This window comes from Chiloscyllium punctatum, chromosome 22, assembly GCF_047496795.1.
Source record: "Chiloscyllium punctatum isolate Juve2018m chromosome 22, sChiPun1.3, whole genome shotgun sequence".
Classification (NCBI taxonomy): Eukaryota; Metazoa; Chordata; class Chondrichthyes; order Orectolobiformes; family Hemiscylliidae; genus Chiloscyllium; species Chiloscyllium punctatum.
This window is the reverse complement of record NC_092760.1, coordinates 66438974-66458215: the sequence shown is the minus strand read 5'-3', so window position 1 is coordinate 66458215 and position 19242 is coordinate 66438974. Positions and strand designations below refer to the sequence as shown.

The 19242-nt window shown below is 41.0% G+C and overlaps 1 protein-coding gene across 6 annotated transcripts in view; it reads left to right on the top strand.

The window, feature by feature from the left end:
• The window catches only part of LOC140493744 (metallophosphoesterase MPPED2), a 193188-nt gene extending 175018 nt beyond the window's left edge, over nucleotides 1-18170 (top strand). For 5 of the 6 annotated variants that reach the window (XM_072592571.1, XM_072592566.1, XM_072592570.1 and 2 more), the window contains exon 7: nucleotides 12525-18170. In XM_072592571.1, coding sequence (XP_072448672.1) covers nucleotides 12525-12643 — 119 coding nt within the window. In that variant the 3' untranslated portion in view covers nucleotides 12644-18170. The remainder of the gene's footprint in view (nucleotides 1-12524) is intronic. The other variant, XM_072592572.1, reaches the window with a different exon arrangement.
• The last annotated feature ends 1072 nt before the right edge of the window (nucleotides 18171-19242 follow it).

The following is a 19242-nucleotide window of genomic DNA, read 5'->3' as shown; positions in this document are numbered from 1 at the left end:
AGGTCTAACATATGAGAAACGGCTGAGGATCCTGGGATTGTATTCATTGGAGTTTAGAAGATTAAGGGGAGATCTAATAGAAACTTACAAGATGATACATGGCTTGGAAAGGGTGGATGCTAGGAAATTGTTTCCGTTAGGTGAGGAGACTAGGACCAGTGGACACAGCCTTAGAATTAGAGGTGGTAAATTCAGAAATGCGGAGACATTTCTTCAGCCAGAGAGTGGTGGGCCAGTGGAATTCATTGCCGCAGAGTGCAGTGGAGGCCGGGACGCTAAATGTCTTCAAGGCAGAGATTGATAGATTCTTGTTGTCTCGGGGAATTAAGGGCTACGGGGAGAATGCGGCTAAGTGGAGTTGAAGTGCCCATCAGCCATGATTGAATGGCGGAGTGGACTCGATGGGCCGAATAAGACTCCTATGTCTTATGGTCTTATGGTCTAATGACCATGGAATTATTTAGCACCAGTGAAGAATTAATGGGACTTCAGTTCTGAGTCTCATTTGACAGACAGCACCTCACAAAGCATTGTTGGGTGATAGTAAATCACTGATAAAAGCAGATGATTTATGTTTGACAGCCAAAATCTGGAGTTCAACTCCAAAGGATTATTCTTGTTGGCAAACCTAGGTGAAAGACCAAGTCACAGATAGGTGATATTGGGTTTAGGATTAATTGTCAATAAATATGAAGAGAGAAAGTCAACAGCCTGAAGGAGGGATTGGATTGGATTTTAATCCTAGGCAAGATCTGATGGGCAATCAGAGAGTGACAGTGGGATGTGTCGTAGTGCCACTTGCCCTTTGACCTCGTGCGTGAAACCTGGGGCATTTTGATGGTCAGAGCCTCATGTGCAATGAATTGTTGAGCCCCATGTACCAAGTGATCAGGCAACTTTCTGATTCATGTATGTGAAACATTGAGCAGCCCAGCTAAATGCCTACTGAGCCCAGTGTCATGATTCACTGATACAAGCCTTTGTGTGGGGCTGTTATGTGCAGTGATAGTGTCCCTATCTCTGTACCAGGAGGCTTAGATTCAAGTCCCACTTCCTCCAGATATGTGTCATATGTCAGAACAGGTTGATTAAAATGACTCAAATCTGCTCACTGAATCCCAAGATTGACCTTCACACATCCCTCAGAATTGCCTTGAAGTGCAGGGGCTGTTATATAGGTAAGGGTGAAAGTCATTTTACACAAGATGTTATCTGTCAAACACCCATGAGAGAAATGGAAAGTCAGGAGTAGAGATTTATCATCAAATTTCCCTCCCAACTTTTTAACAGAGGCACTATTTTCCTTATTTTATTTCACTGTTTGAGCTATTAATTTTGGTGTAGTAATGTAACAGATAGCAGTTGGTTATTTATTAGTGCAATGCTATATAGAATTAGTTAGCATTTAAATAATGTGTGCTGGTGTTTAATTTATGAAAACAGTTTGATGGCATGCATGCAGAGAGAGAGAACCAAGTTAAGGTCCTTAAGTATAATTGAGCCACCAAGAAGTAAGATGTTCAAGTACTTTTACCCAGAGAGTGGACCTTACTACCGTAGAAGTTGTTGAAATGATTAGTATTTAAGCACTCGAAGGGAAATTAGAGAAGCATGGTTCAATTGGGAGCCTTTGAGTTACAAAAACTCATGTTCCACTCCTGGACTTGATATTCCAGTGTAAAAGCACTGCACGGTCGGAGCTCCTACTTTTTTTAATGAGAAGTTGAACTGAGGTCCCACCTACTATCTCAGGTGGGCATCCGAGTTCCCATGGCAGAGCTGAGGAGTCTTCCCTGGCCAATATTTATCCCAAAATTAACATGGCTAGTCACTATCACTTGCCTGTATGCTGTGTGCAGTTGGCTGCCATGTTGCCTATGTCACAATGGTGTAAAATACTTTATTGGCTGTAAAGTACCCTTGCATGTCGTAAAAGGTGCTAGATGAATGCACATCCTCTTTTTCACCAAAGAGGAAGGATTTGAGATTTATGCTGATAAAGTTGCATGAGGGAGGGTGAGAGGAAGCTCAGGTGGAGTACTCACTCTATTAGCATCATGGATCAGGGGGGTGGGGGGGAAGGGGGGGAGTGATGTTGACCTGAGTGCTAAAGATACTCCCTGTCTTCAAATATTACCATGGGCACTTTGTACCCAATAGCACCTGAAGCTCAAACAGTTGGCACAGTGGGAACCCTTCCCCCCCAACCTCCCGCAAAACAAAAATAGATTCAGTGGCTCACTTAATGTTTCATCCAGAGCTGGAACCTTACACAAAAATGCATCACTCAAGCGATACCACAAGAGGGGCTAATGGAAATGAAATAACTTTAAGTGATCAGTATATCTGACTTTGATCGAGTGCTTTGCTAGACAACTGCCTTTTTTGTCCTACCAATCAGCAGCTCCAGTTAGCAGGAAGCTGTAAATCCCAGCTGACAACTTAGCTCACACAATTCATGTTTAAAATGTAAATATAATCATTTCTGATGGAAACGTCCTTATCCCAAGAAAAGGTGGAAGGATGGGATAAAGAGAGAGGAACTATTTCCTCTGGCGGAGGGAGCAGGGCACTCCAGGACATGGGACCATCATCTTTAAATTAGATCTGAACTATTCAGGGGTGATGTCAGGAAGCACATCTTCATTCAAAGAGGAGAAAGAAAAAATTCCCTTAAACAGCTGTTGAGGCTGAGTGGATTATGAAACATTGATTAACATGTAGATGAGGCATGAAAAGCTTCCTCCTGTTCTTAAGTATGACTTTAGAATGAAGACTTAAATTTGATTGCATACCCTTATCCAATTGTTTCACATGTTCTTCCACTCAAAAAGGTTGATCTTTATTCCTTAGAACAAGATCTTCCATTTTGTTTTTTTTGAGGAATATGGTTGTCACTGACATTATTGTCCATCCCTAAATGTCCTTGAGAAGGTGATGGTAAGCTATCCTTTCGGATTTCTGTTGTCCATGTGGAGGAGATACATCTATGGAACTGTTAGGGTTTTGGCACAGCACTAGTGAAGGAGTATAATGTAGTCCCAACTCAAGACAGTATGTGATTTGCAAAGGATTTTGCAGGCACCGTTTCCTGAGTGTTGTTGAAACTGCACACATCCAGGCAAGTGGAGAGTATTTCATCACTGTCCTATCTTGTGTCTTGTAAATGGTGGGCAAGTTTTTAGGAGTCAGGAAGTGAGATACTTGCCACAGAACACCCAACCCTCTGACCTGTCCTTGTAGCTACTGTATTTACATGGCTGATCCGGCTCAGATTCTGGTCGTCATTAGCCCCTTGAATGTTAATGGCTATCTTTCACTGATGGTGATATCTTTGAATGCCAATGAGAGACAAGTTAGGTTCTAGTGTAGAAATACTAATTAGCAGATTTCACAGATATTCTTAGAATACACACATTGCATGCACCATTTCCCCCACAGCCACTGATGGCAGTGTTAATATTCCCACGAGTGGTGAAAAATCCCATTAGAAATGATTCTCACAAACAATCGAAAAATTATTATAGGATATATTTTCTAATGGCTGAAGTTTTCAAATGACCTTACCTACCATGATAGCAATTTTTTTTTTAACTACCCTGACAGAACCATAAAGTTATATCCTTGGAAACACCAACAGATTATGGGTTTTTGGTGAATATTGGTCCCACAGAGAACACATGTTAAGAAATTGTGGTCTGTACCCTAGGAGTTTCCCAGTCCCTGCAACTATTAATTTGAGCTATAGGGAGAAGTTGAATAGGCTGAGGCCGTTTTCCCTGGAGTGTCGGAGGATGAGAGGTTTACAAAATCATGAGGGGCATGGATATGATAAATGGACAAAGTCTCTTCCCTGGGGTGATGGAGTCCAGAACTAGAGGGCATAGGTTTAGTATGAGAGGGGAAAGATATAAAAGAAAGCTAAGGGGCAATTTTTCACAGAGAGGGTGGTAGGTGTATGGAATGAGCTGCCAGAGGAAGTGGTGGAGGCTAGTATGATTGCAATGTTTAAAAGGCATTTGGTTGGGTATATGAATAGGAAGGGTTTGGAGGGGTATGGGCCGGGTGCAGGCAGGTGGGACTAGATTGGGTTTGGATATCTGATCGGCATGGATGGGTTTGACCATCTGTTTCCGTGCTGTACATCTCTATCACTCTATGACTCTATAATCACAGACCAGTCCTGAACGGAGTGTCACAAGCTATTAAATTTCCATTGCTGTTTTTTCTATGCTGTGACTCAATGGATAGTGCTCTTGTCTCTGAGTCAATAAGTTATGGGTTCAAGTCCCAATTCAGGGACTTGTGTGCAAAACTCTCTACTGACATTTCACTGGAGTTCTGTTGGAGATATTACATAATCTTCTTATAACACGACATCACACTAGAATGGAACTATTGCATGAGATCAGAACCAACTGTTTTCATTTTTCTTTCTGAGTGTTGAGTCTTTGGAAATCCCTTCCTCAAAAGTCAATGGATGCAGAGTCTTTAAATATTATGAAGAAAGAGGTATATAGGTTCTTGATTATCAAAGGGATGAAAGATTATCAGGGATAGGCAAGAATGTAGAGTTGAGATTAAAATCAGATCAGGAGTGACCTTGTTAAATGATAGGGCAAGGTCAAAGGGCTGAGTGGCCTACTCTTCCTCCTTGTTCAGTATGTGGTGCACTCCCAGCTCGGAAATCTGGAAGGAGCACTGTGCAGAAGTCATTTCTGGTTAGCTGATGCAGTGTAAAAGGAACCCCAACATCTTCCTCCCTTGAAGTGCCTCTGCTGACAGCTAAAAACAGCACTGCAATTTTTTTTTGTTCATGTTAATAATAGGGGTAAAAGAACTCCCAAGGTATTTGACAGGAGCACAATCAGAATAAAAATCTGACCAGGGAGTCTCAGAAGGAGACAGGTGATCAGAAGCAGGGTTTTGAGGAGAGATCGAAAGATTTAGGGAAGGAATTCTAACACCTAGACAGTTAGCAGTGAGAGAGAGAAATGAGCAGTGTGATGGATGGGATGCAGTGTTGGGAGGATTGCAGAGTTAATAATTAATCTAAGTTAATACTTAAAAGTATTATTCAAAGCTGTACTCAGAGAGCCAAATATGCCGCAGTGAACTTAGCTATTAGGTGTTTTTTTTTGGTCAAAGTTAACATAATGCAGTCAACTTTGCCACAGAGTGATTGGTTAAAATTAATTGGAATGCACTTTCAAATTGCTGCATAAAATCTTGTGAACCTTTTCAAGACGGAATCCTTTTGAATTCCATTTCAGAAACGCAGGAAGTGCTGAGGGATCACTTTGTCATGAAACAAATGACATTAGGCAGCTAATTGTTTGATGTCATCTTGGACTCATTTGCATTTCCAATCGCACACGCACGCACACTGGCAGCAATTCGTGTTACAGAAATTGCTTCTTAAAATGTCAAAAGCTTTCAGAGAGCAGTGTATGGAGGACAAGCCAGGAGGCTTCAGGGATCAGCCTGTTTCACTAACAATCTGATCTGCCAGCTCCTCCTGAAACATCGCTTTTAGAGCCATTTAAGGAGCAACAATCATTTTTGGGGAAGAAACCTCCAGTTTTCTCAAATGTTCCGAGCTGCTGATTCCCGGGGCTGTATTCTGATTTGAATAGAATTGATTGGTCACCCTGAATTGTTGATTGATCGAATACAGCTATTGATCCAATATTGAACATATTTGCTTGCAATCCTCGTCAAAGGATGCCTGACCTCATCGTATCTGCCGTAGGGAGCAGGCAGAGGATACACAGTCCCTCAAGCCTGTTCAGCCATTCAGTGTGATTACAGCTGATCTGTACCTTTACAACACAGCCCCAGAAGTATTTCAGTATCTACAGGGAGCTCTCCTGTGTAAGAGGTTCACCCAGAGGTGTTTCTGTCTCTGCAGAGGAGCGTGTAGTGTGTAGAGAGGGGTTCTCAAGAGTTTCCCCCACCCCAAAAGTCTGAATATTCCCTAAGTGACCTCAAGAATGTACCATTATATGTATAAGTTTGGCGAGGATAATTTTTCATGCTAATAATTGGTCTCTGGTCTCATCCACACTTGCCTCTACCAGCTTGCACCACCACCTGAAGATCTACACACTATTCCTGTTCTGTCCTCTACCTCTGATTGTAATCACTCTGCCATATGTGGCCATATGTTCAGCCAGCTGAGCCCTATTTCCTGCCTATACATCTCTGCCTGTCTGCCTTACCTTCCGTTTCTAATACACCCCTTAACACCTATATCTTTGATCAGGCATTTGGAAACCGGCCCAAGGAGCTGACATGGTGCAGTGTCAAATTCTGTTTAATAATCTGTGAAACACAGTTGGGATGTTTAGCAATGTTGTAAGCACTTTAAAACTCACGGCAGTTAAAACATGGGCAAAGAAACCTGCTGTTTACCATCCTCCCTCGGCCAATGAATCAGGCCTCCTCCATATTGAGCAACACTTGGAGGAAGCGATGAGGGTGGCAAGAGTGCACAGTATACTCTGGGTGGGCTATTTCAATCTCCTCCATCAAGGTGGCTTAGTTGCACCATTACTGACCAAGCTGGTCAGGTCCCTGAAGGACACAGCTGCTGGACTGGGTCTGAAGCAGGTGGTGAGGAAACCAGCAAGAGGCGAGTTCATACTTGACCTTATCCTTATTAATCTGCCTACAGCAGATGCATTTGTCCATGACAGTATTACTAAAAGTGATCACCGCACGGTCTTTCTGCAGACTTTAATTCCTGTCTTCACATTGAGAACAACCCTCTCGTCATGTGGCATTCACACCGTGCGATTGACTTCAAACCAGATCAGGCAGTTCATACCCAGGAGTCCAGCAGCACAATTGTACTCCAACACAATCTGCAATCTCAGCATATTTCCTACTCTACCTTTACCATCCAGCCAGGGCATCGCCCAGGCTCAATGAAAAGTCCAGGAGGGCATGTCAGGAGCAGCACCTGGCAGCCTGGTGAAGCTACAAATCCACCTGTTTGTGTGCCACACAGTCTGAGCAGCAAGTGAGTAGGCAGAGCTAAGCGATCCCACAACCAATGGATCAGATCTAAGGAAGGTTCAACCGACCCAAAACATTAACTCTGATTTCTCACCACAGAAGCTGCTGGACTGGCTGAGCTTTTCCAGCAATTTCTATTTTTGTCTCTGATTTACAGCACCTGCAGCTCTTTCAAATCAGATCTAAGCTCTGCCAGCCTGCCACATGCCCTTGTGAATGGTGGTGGACAGTTAAATAATAATTGTTGTTGCATGAACTCTGCTTACTTGATACTGTAATGGCAACAGCAGCTGTTTAAATGAAGTGGCTGCTCATTTAAAATGGGTGAGCCGAGGTATCAAGATAACTGATATCACTGTCAGTTGCACACGAAAGTCTGTTGACTCGGTCTTGCTGTGTTCCTAATGAATAAGTAGACAATCAGAATTAACAACTGTGGCTTCATGTTGGTGATTTCTCATGTGGGAACTGTACCTACTCCACTCTAATTAGAGACTGTCATGGATTGGGGTAATGTCTGCACCACCTCAAACCCACAGCCACACATCACTGTCGCTCCTTAAAGCACACCACTGACCAACTCATGTCAGCCTGATATCCATCAGAAGTGACACTTAACTTCTGCTTTCAGCATCCTGTGTCGTTCAGTTTCCCCTTCCCACCCTAGCACTGCCAAGAAGATGGGCTTACAGCTCAAAAGGAGGCAATTCAGCCTGTCAAGCCCCTGATTGCTCACTGCAAGTATGCTTTAGCTAGTCTGTCTCATCTGCCCTTTCCCTGTAGCCTTGAATGCTTTTTCACCCCATGTTTACAAGTCCCCATTCAATTGACCTCCACCATGCACATTCCAGATCCAAGCAATGACTGTGTTTATAAAGCAAAGAGTTTTCCCATATCTCACTTTTAATCACTTTAAATCAGTGTCTCTACAACCTTCTGACAATGGGAACAGCTTCTCCCTGTCCAGATGTCCATCAGTTATGAATACCTCAATCAAATGTCTTCTCAAGCTGCCCCCTGTGACTGCTGTCACCTTTCCACTTTCGCCTTTGTGATGTGAGTTCTTTCAGCTTCCCTTCCCTCCACTGATAGTTGCTCATTTTATAATCCTCTCTATTGATACTCTCTAAACAGGTGTCACTTTAATATCCCTTCATTACCTACTTTGAACATTCTCTTCATTTCTATATCTTCACCACTCCATTCCCAATTCTGCCATGCTCCCCTCAATTCTTTCTCCTTTACCCCAACCCTCCCTTTCTATAAACCCTAATCCTGTGTTTCTGCCTCTCATCCCAATCACCTGTGCAATCGTCCTGTGACCATAGACATACAAGAGCCTTTGTCTTTGACAGTTACTACTGGTTTGCTTAAAATTGTAGTTCTTTCTCTATAAAGCCAGGGAGTTGAGGATTTGAGTGCCATTTCAGCATAGGCTGAAGATTGACCTTCAGCACATTACCATGGGAATACAACATGGAGGGTAATATCATCTTATTGGTTACCTTTTAATGAGACATAAAGAACATTATTCACGGTAGACTGCACCTGATATTCTGGGCAATCATTTTTACATAAATAAAACCACAGATATAAGGGCATTGAACTGTTCCTGTTTTGTTGGATTCTGTGTATAATTACTGAGAATCTATGACACAAAAGCCGGCTATTTTGCCCAACAGGAGTAGACCAGCATATGTAATGCACTTGAGCATCGTTAGCTAAATTTATCATCACAATCTTATATTTCCTTCTCCTTCATATACTTATCTAGCTTATGCATTACTATATGCACACAGTTTGCTTCAACTAGTCCCTGTGGTGGTGACTTGCACATCTTGTTTTGGGTAAATACATTTCTTTTGAATTCTCCCTCAGATTTCTTGCTGACTATCTCATGTTGATGGCCTCTAGTTATGCTCTTCCCCGTAATATAGAGTGCTCACTCTGTATCCACACTGTTACAGGCCAGTTGGGGAGGCTAGACTGAGTCCTTCCTTTGTCCCTGTCCACCATTGACCACTACAAAGTTTGACTTTGAAAATGATGATAGTGTTGCCAGTAATATATTAGACTGCATCAGTATCAGATTCAGCCAAGATTCTACAATTAACAAATAAAGATCTAGCCTATTGTAGGGAAAAAACTACGCAAAGACTTTTAGCAAAATGTTTAAACTGTGACACTTATTTGTTAGCCTATTTTTGTGAAGTAGTTTAAAAATTAGGTAATTCAGTCTTGAACTCTGATTTTAAAGCCAATACATGTCAGAGAGAACATATGATGGCAGGGACACATGTAGTGTTAATGGAAGTTTGTTTGTATTGTAGGGGGGAGGGGTTACAACAGATAAGAAAATACATTGCACCATTAGCTGTAGCAGAATCTAGGATGAGCATGTTTTTAAAGTTTAGTTAAAAAGCATTTGGGTTCAGTTCAAAGGATATCTGAGAAGAGTCAATTACAAGCATAGCCTCTCCTGGAAAAGTAAATTGTTCAGAACAATTGAGGGAATAATTATCTCACTTTAAGTGTTGTAGTTTGTAAAATCTTCCAAAATTGGGAATGTTTGGTTTCAATTCTGCAGACTATTTAGGACTGAGAATCTTTAAGCTCTCAGTTGTGTGGTTATTCAAGAGAAAAGACTTCACAGTTCACAGGATAGGGACTATGCCCCGTCGATTTCGCTGCTCGTTGGAGGGCTTTTGCCCGAAACGTCGATTTCGCTGCTCGTTGGATGCTGCCTGAACTGCTGTGCTCTTCCAGCACCACTAATCCAGTATTTGGTTTTCAGCATCTGCAGTCATTATTTTTACCTACTATGAATAAGCAGTTAAGTCAAGTCTTTTGATTTGATCGAGAAGGAACATTTCTGTGGATTTAATTGAACTGTAAGTTGATAGCACTGGGGAGTAGATGGGCTTTTGAAAGATTTCAAAATGCACAGCAAAACCAACTTAAATTTCAATAAATTGTTTGATATATTTTGTTCTTATTTCTTTTGTGCAGTAAACCTTCAATTTCATTGTTAAAACTAAATCTGCAGCCTTGTGAGCAACTACCACATTAAATTTGAAATTCATTTTGTGATCATCTTGTCCATTTATTGCAAAAATAAACTTTGTTCATAAATATCTTTATGTGCATGTACAGGTACTAGAGCAGTTCTGTACAGCCTGTGCGTAGCAAGAAAATCCAGCCATGGATCTGACATTCCTTGCATTTCTGGAATCATTCTTGTCAATCTGCTCTGTAACCTCTCCATTGCCTCAATGTCCTTTCTTTAATATGGTGACTCGAATTGTGCCCTGGTCCAGCCAAAGTCTGATTTGAGTTCCTATAACTTCCCTAGTATGCAATTCTGTTGTGCTCCAATTGGCTGCACTGTTTCCCTACAAACCCAATAGTGGTCGCAACTCAAAAGTTACTGGTTGCAATGCACATTGGGAGACTGGAAGGATACTTGAGGATGCTATATAAATGTACATTCTTTGAGGCCATCAGGTACTGATGACTCACACTGGATGAAGTTATTTATCATTACAGCACCTTAAATAACATGTTGTCTAAGTAGAAATACCAACAGGACAGAGTTAAACTCAGTACTGGATGTAAGTTTGCTCGCTGTGCTGAAGCATTCATTTTCAGACGTTTCGTCACCATACTAGATAACATCATCACTGAGTCCCCAGTGAAGCACTGGTGTTAGTGACCTGCTTTCTATATATGTGTTAAACTCAGTACATCCATGGATTTATTACCTACAGACATGAAGTTACGAAAATTCTATAAAGTTTTCATCTTGCCCTTTTAGATAATTGGAAAATTGAGAACTTCCTAAAGTCTTCTCTTTTCCCCTTGAATATTGTAGATTAATGTTAAATGATTAAAACTAATCAGTGAAGTTTAATGCCCCATCCATATTGAGCTGCAGTTGTCAACTTTAATGCAACAACCCATTGCATGAACTGCTTTTCTTCATCAATCTCAGCCACTTTGAAGAATTACCTTAGTTTCTGTATGTCCATTTTCACATAGGAAACAGGGATGTTGGCCTATTGGTTGTGCGCTTACATTTGATATAACCATGACTGATGTCAATTTTCTGACCATCTCCTTTGATTCCCTGAGAGAGCAAAAACCTCTCATTCAGTCTTAAATGTATTCAATGATGAAGCATCTACTTCTCTCTGTGGTAGAGAATTCCCAAAATTCACATCCCTTTGAATGAAGGAATTCCTCCTTATCTCATTCCTAAATAATCAGTCCCGCACCTTGACACTGTGTCGCCATATTCTAGATACCCCAGCCAGAGGTAACAAGTTCTAGTGTCTACCCTGAAAAGCCCCTTCAGAATTTTATATATTCCAATGAGATCACATCTTAGTCTTCAAAGCTGCAGAGAGAGAATTTGCTGAGCCATTCTTTATAGACAAACATTCTCATCACGGGAAACAATCCACTGAATCTTCATTTCAATTCCTGCAGTGAAATTGTATCCTCATGAAATATGGAGGCCAAAGTATTCTGAAGTAGACTGTTTTTTTGAAGTGTAGTCAATGTTGGTATGAACATGCAAGTGCCCATTTTGCACTGAGCATGACACCATCAATAGCAAATCGATTAGTGCATAGATTACTTGAATTTTGTTTTTAGAGGGGAATGTTGGCCAAGAAACCGGGTGAACATGCTATCTATTTAATTGTTTCATGGGATCCTTTGTATATCCATCTGAGAGAATAGATAAGAACCTTGGTTTAACCTTTTATTCACTTGGCTATATTTCCAACTGTTTTGATTTGATTTATTATTGTCACATGTCGAGATACAGTAAAAACTATTGTTTTACTGCACGCTATCCAGACAAGTCATACCTTACATAAGTACATTACTACTGTAACAGAGCAGCACTCCCTTAGTACTGAAATGAATCTGTATCATGTATCCACGTTTCTAGAGTAGGCTAGAACCTAAACCTTCTGACCAAGGCTGCCACTGAACAATTTGAGATCAACTCTGGCATTGTTTTCATTAAAAACGAAAATTAAAGGAGATTCAGGATTAAGACACTTACAATTCAAGATATGTTTCTCTTGCACCAAAAACAACTTACATCTACACAGCACCTTTTAACATAGCAAAACATTCAAAGACAATTCACAGAAGTGATTTATCAACTAAAGTTTGACAGCCAAGGAAACATCAGGACAAGTGACCAAAAGCTTGGCCAAAGAGGTTAGTTTTAAGAAGTGTTTTAAAAGAGAAGGGAGTCATGGACAACAAGGAATGTGCTACCACCTCTCAGGTCTTTGACACCCATTACCTCAGAAACGTATAGAAATATCGTGCTTCCTATTCTGAACCCATACGGTACTGGGGGACAGGGTGGGTGTGAAACAGTGTGAGCTCGGAGTGTTGATGTGTCTGTGGTACAGAGCGCGGGGTAATGAGTCTGGTGTTCCTTCAGGAGGTTAATGCTGAGGTGACCCTTTTCTCCTTCACAGGTTACGGTATCATGACAGACGGCTACACCACATACATAAACGCCTCCACTTGCACAGTCAGCTTCCAGCCAATAAATCCGCCAATTATCTTTGACCTTCCGAACCCTCAAGGCTCCTGAGAACTGCTCCTCACAGCAAGATGGAGGTTCTATAAACTGCCATTTTTTTTTCTAATGGAAAGCGTGACTTTAAAAGAAAAATAATAATTCTGTTTAAATGTTTTCTCTTGTATGACCTGGTTCTTTTTTTTTGTAAAAATGCTGGTACAAATCGTAGCGATTGTGCTGTTAATACAGATTGGTTCTCATAAGATTAATGAAGCTTTGTGACTTTGTAAGAGCTGAACTATGATATTTTGTTTGCATCTGCTGGTTCAACTGTTAAGGAAATAATCGCAGTCATTGAATGTCAGATTTTTGGTTTCAATTCAGTTCAGATTTCTTGATGTCAGAGGTTTCTGAAGAGGCTATCTTCAACAAAATGAACATTTTGATGTGAAGGTGGATGATTGTAACCAGGTGAATTCCTTCTGAAATTCCCCCCTCCACACGTCCCTGCCGATTTGTGCCCCTTTGGCAAATGTTGGCAACCCAACCCCATCTCATGGGCATTGCTAAAGAAATGAGGACTGACCTTTAGACGGATCAACCCTCACTAAGCTTTAGAATCATCCACCAATTAATGCTACCAGTTTCTCTTGGCCCTCAATCAAGCCTTTCAATTTTCTATTCCCTGTATTCCATTTCTAAACATAAAAAAGCCCATAATCTAAATGCTTTAATGAAGCTTAAGGTGTTCATTTAGTGTGTGTGCTTTTGCACAAAGAGTTTGCTTCTGTGTTTTAGCTGTATAATGTCATTCCTGGCTGAAGACTTGGCCAGATACAGAAACTATTCTTATTTACCAGTGGAGCAGATCAAAAGCTTTGGAACATTTAATTTACTGAATTGACGACATTCAATAGCCCAGAGAAGCTGAGCATTAGTCATCTCCTTATAAGGCTGCTAGATTCCCTGCATGCTGCGTTCTTGATCCATGAAGAGCTTTCTGTTTGGTTCGTGAGCACAGGCAAGTCATTTCCCAGTGTGAGTTGGGGTCAGAAAAATAATCAGCGGGTGGATTGTGTCCTTTGTTCCTGAATGGCATGTTTGTGCTTAGAAATTGTAAGTGGTTGGCGTGAGGCCAAGTGGGATAGGAAGGTTGCTTCAGTTGATCTTCCACACTCTCTATTGTAACAGGTAAGAGTGATAAATTACCATTAGGACCATCAAACCCATCCTCATCCAGTCAACTGCCTTAAACCATTATCTAAAATCATTTGCCCATAATCCTCACTTTCTTCTGATAGAGGGAGTTATAGAGTCATAGAGATGTACAGCGCAGAAACAGACCCTTCAGTTCAACTCGTTAATGCTGATCAAATATCCCAACCTAAACTAGTCCCATTTGCCAGCACTTGGCCCATATCCCCATAAACCCTTCCCATTTATATACCCATCCAGATGCCTTTTAAATGTTGCGATTGTACCAGCCTCCACCACTTCCTCTGGCAGCTCATTCCAGCCATGCACTACCCTCTGCGTGGAAAGGTTGCCCGTTAGGTCCCTTTTATATCTTTCCCCTCTCACCATAAACCTATGCCCTGTAGTTCTGGACTCCCCGACCCCAGGGAAATGACTTTACACACCGGATAATTCGCATGTTCTCCCAACAATTCGCAACGCTTCCAAAGCAGGATGGATCTTGCCAAAGACCATGTGCCAAATGATCACTTCTTGTGTTTTTTTTAATGTGCTCTCCACCTCTTTCAGGAGGTTACTTCGCCTTCTTAGGCTATGTCATTGTTTCTCAGGAATTTTGTTATATGATCAGTTTTGAGTACCAACACCTTGGGCCTGATTTCAGTGTGGGCAATCCTCACATGAAACCTTACCAACCCGTGTATCAGAAGATCACAAAAATGCTGCCCAGGACAAGTTGGGAATGTCACCACTCCACTTTGAGATGCCATAGAGTCTGGTGAAAGCAGAAGGTTTTGTTTTAATTTGGTGAACTATTTGCTTGCAGTCATCTTGAAAGTTACCTCTTGTATGTTCCTTTGCTCTTGTGCTTGGGTATTGTTGTTGTGTCCAGCAGTTTGATTGATGAAGATCCCACAATACTATTCCAAGAAGAGCCTGGATGTTCTCTTTGTGCTTTCCCAATCCATCACCGTCAATAATCAACTCCCAGTCACTACCATACTTACAGACAGAGAGTTCCCACCACCCTCTAAGAGAAACACAAGTTCCTCACAAAAGCCTTCTGTTCAAGTTCAAGTGCTCCAAATGTGTGCTAAGAAAAGTTATATTCGAGTTTAACATAACTTCCATGCTTTAATTCTATCACTTGGAAAATCACTTTAATGATTTGTGTCTCACTGCCTATGCATTTCAGCACTCCATTTAGATAGTTATATCTTTGTTCATCTTACATTTATGAATCTCTTTGTCAGCGGCACACCCATTGTGCAAGTTTGTTAAAGTCTTGCCATATTTTGTTACAGCCCTTCAAGTGTCTTAATTAGACTAATCCCATTAAATTTGATACCATTCTCAAATTTTGAAATTACATATGAGCCGGTAGTCACTTGTACAGGAGGAGATGTAGGCTGTAGGGAGGATCAGAAGCTGTCGAGAGAGCAAGCGTGTTCAGAAGGAAACTGCAGAGGCACACTTCAGTGAGAGGAAGAGTTTTGATTGAGAAACCTGCAGCTCTAGGTCGTCAGCTAAAATGGCCAATCTGACCCTGGAGGATTCTGTCTGTGTGCTCACCTTTCTGTTTGATCCCCAGTGTGGCTGTGAAGCTGCAGTCAAAGCAAGCCAGTTATTTTGCCATTAAACGCTTATTTTCAGATGTATCTATCAAGTCTGATTTTCTTTCAGTACTGCAAGGACGATCAAGTAGGACAGAAGTGAGTGAAGGAATGTTCTGCCTGTGTATAGGGACATTCAGGAAATCTTCCCATTATTCCTGAGCTACAGTGCTAAGCCAAGCATCTGGGAAGGAATAGATTTAATTGGATTCAACATTATCCTCCATATTTCAGTCAAACTGGAAGCGGTAATTTTTCTTTCGGAACATATATACATGACAACATTATGCTTGCATCTCTAATTCTCATAGGACTTAACCAGATGCTGCAGAAGCTTGCTCACCAACCTATGGATTCTGGCAAGTCTTCCTTCCTAATGTTGGACAACACATTAGTCCAATGTTAGTGCAAAAAGTGATTGTGGTATCGGTCAACCAGTATTATTGACTTGCGATGACATAGCGCTAACATTGATTCCTCCTTGAGGTGATTGCAGAGTTATGTACTTCACCTTCCATCTTGTTTAATCAAAAGCTGCATCCAGATTCTCCTGTATAATTGTAAAGAAGGACCTTGTTTGTACATCGATTGAAGACTGAGAAAATCACTTGTCTTAAGTACCCAAGAAATGTCAGTAGGTCATAAAGTCCCTGGAGCCTATTCTGCAAATCAATACGATTGTGGCTCTTCATTTACATTGACTTTATTAGCCTGTGTTGTGCCCTGTTTCCCTTGATTCCCTCATTTCCCATCTCAATCTTGAATATGTTTAATGAGAAAGCATCGACAGCATACTGAAGTAGAGAATTCCCAACATTCACAGTCTCTGAATGACAATGCTTCTCAGGTTAAGGGTTCAGCCATTTAGGACTCCAAACATTCTACATTTCAAGGCCAACGGGATACCTCTGCATGTCAACCTTTTCAAGGTTCAATGAAATCACCCTTCATTCTTCTGGATGACAGGAAAGATGTATTCCCATTCTGTTGCAACTCTCCTCAGAACAGCCTTCTCATCCCAGAACTCAATCCTACGTTTCACCTGTTCAGAGTTAAGTATATGCTTCATTAGGAATGAGGACTAAATTTGTCCTCTGTACTGCAGCTCTGCTCCCCGTAAGAGGCCATTTGGCATTTGTAGTGGCATGAGTGGAACTTATCCCAAACAAGATTTGCATTCCCAAGGAAACAGCTACCTGCAAGTATTGATTTGAGCACCAAGACCATGGCCATAACTTGTGTAAAGGTAGTAGGTACACAGAGTGCCATCCACAGGAAACTAAAATCGTCTAGACATTTCAAATTCAAATCTGGAATTTTAATTTTATTTAGCCGAGATAGCAGCATCTTATGTTTTTACAGTAGTTTCAATGTAAGAAAAGTTCTAAAGATCTTCATAAATGAAATGAATGCTGAGCAGCTGTAAGGGAGATGGTGAAGATTCAAAGATCACTGGAGCTTTTTAAAAAGTGAGAGGAGCATGGGAGTGTTTAGGAGTGAATTTTTACAGTTGACATTCTACCTACTTCCTGAATTTTTACTCAGTCTGCCTTCATTTTCCAGGCTATCCCCATCTACCCAGTTTTGCAGCCAGAAGAAGAGAAATGCAGACTCTGTACTGTGACAGGAGTAGGAAATCACTGGAAGAACAGCAGCATAGCTACATTTTTAGGTGCTTTCTAAATGAAGCTCCACACATCGAAGTCTTTCTGTCCTCCTCTACAATTCAGGCATCAAGGACATAGACCCACCCCAAACCCTACCATTTCCACCAACTGCCTGGCCATGCCCTCCAATTGTTGAAAGCTTCTTTTCATTTTGCAAGTTTTATCATCTCTCTGCTATATTCCTTGGAGCAAAATGAAGCTAATAACCTTGGACAATTGCAGCATAAAGCAGAAAACAGCAACAGTCCAGGAATAAATAATATCCTCATTTTCCCTCCTATTAGAAAGTGTGTATCTAATCCATTTCTTTGAAAATTGATCAGTAACTCCGTAAGGGGAGAATTATTACTGGTTCAGAGCTTCAATGGTGTGCCTCGATTCCACTAAAGAATAGACATTTTCTGAATACAGTACTCCAAGTACGTTCTCACCATTGAGGTGTAATTTAGAAGTTACTTTGGGAAAGACTGGGTCAAATTCAGATTGATAGAGCTCAACAGCATCTTTGGGTCACAAACTGGAGATGTCCTCAAACAAGCCTCTTTCAAAAAGCCAGTGGCCACATAGCCTTTTTCTGGACAACATCCAGGCTTTCAACTTGTTAAACATCACTTTCAGTGTAATTAATCTTGGAACGGGCAAGGGCAACATTCATTTTCCATTGTGTTGACGCTATGGGTTTTCTTGCTGTGGTGAGTTCAGAGGGTGGTTGAGGGTCTGCAACATTGGTGTGGGACTCGGGTCACTTAAAAGTCCAGATCATGCAAAGGTGACATCTCACAATGCCCCACCCATTTGTGAACCCCTACAATAAATGCACACCTTCACCTTCATTATCGCTTATTTATTCTTGTAACTGCTGGTCTTTTTTTATTATTGTTTTTTTGCACTGTGTATAAATGCAAGCTCGCTCGCGCACATGAAGAAAAAAAGGTTAATTGCCCAATAACTTGTTTAAAGTTGAGCATTATAAATGCTGGAGGGCTTCTTTTATTTTCCTTTGATTTTCCTCTCTCTGTTGAACGGAAATTAGCAAATAGAGTTCTTTTGTTTCCATAAAATTATTGTGATATTATATATTTAGCAGCCTTTATATCTAAATAAAACTGCAAGATTTTTACTTAAGAGGTTTCTTGTCCTTACTCCCTACAAATCAGTTTACAGGTTGCCTTCTGTGGAACAGCTGATTTTCAGTGAGCTGTTCAAAAGTTTGTTGTGAGCATCTTCTTACAGATAATGTTAGATTTCTTTTTATGATCAGAAGCTTCACAGCACCAAAATTTAACTCTTAGCTCCCTTCCATCAAAGCTGTCAGAGTGTGTAAACCCATGTATCACGGAATAATTTTGCTCTTCTTCACAAGAAAGGTGATCCTTGCCTGAAATGAGGGTACAATAAAAATTCTGTTTATGTATTCCTGGGATGAAGGCTTGCCCTTGTGAGGAGAGGATTTTAAAAAAAATAATTTATTCATGGGTTGAAGGCTGGCTAGGCAGCATTTATTACCCTCAGGGCAATTAAACATCAAGCTGCTGTGTGTCTGGAGTCATACATAGACTACACAAGGAAGGCACTTCTCCCTAAAGGGAGATTAGTCAACTAGTTTTTACAACAATTGACAGTAGCAGCATAATCACCATTAAGGACTTTTCATTGGATTAAGCTTTCACCATCTGTTATGGTGGGATATGTACCATGTCTTAACTTTCTTTTAGGATTCTAATTCATTGACATTGCCACGATGCCAAAACCTTACCCTGTTGGTAGAATAGGACTATATTCTTTGGCGTCTAGAAGAATGATGGCAAAACTTGCACTATTAGTTAGTTAATGTTCCTTTGCATGATGGGGCAGGTCCACCATCCGCAAAACTCAGCTCACAGTCTTCACTAAGAAGGTTCAGCCAACCAGGACATAAATCAGGAAAAACATTTTCCCTCAACTTGTAGTGATTCCTTAGAAGTTAGTGGGACAGTGTATACCAAGCAATAGTGATAGTGGTGTTTGGGACATTGTCTTTCAGCTATGGCTCAGTGAATATTATCGCAAACATTTTATTAATTGGCAGCCATGGGACCTGGAGCATGACAGTTGATCAGATATTCCGGATAATCAAGAGGTACGGATAACTGTGGTAATCCCTGACCAAGTGACACTTCAAGTCATCAACATCCCTCAAATGATCAATGTAAAAACA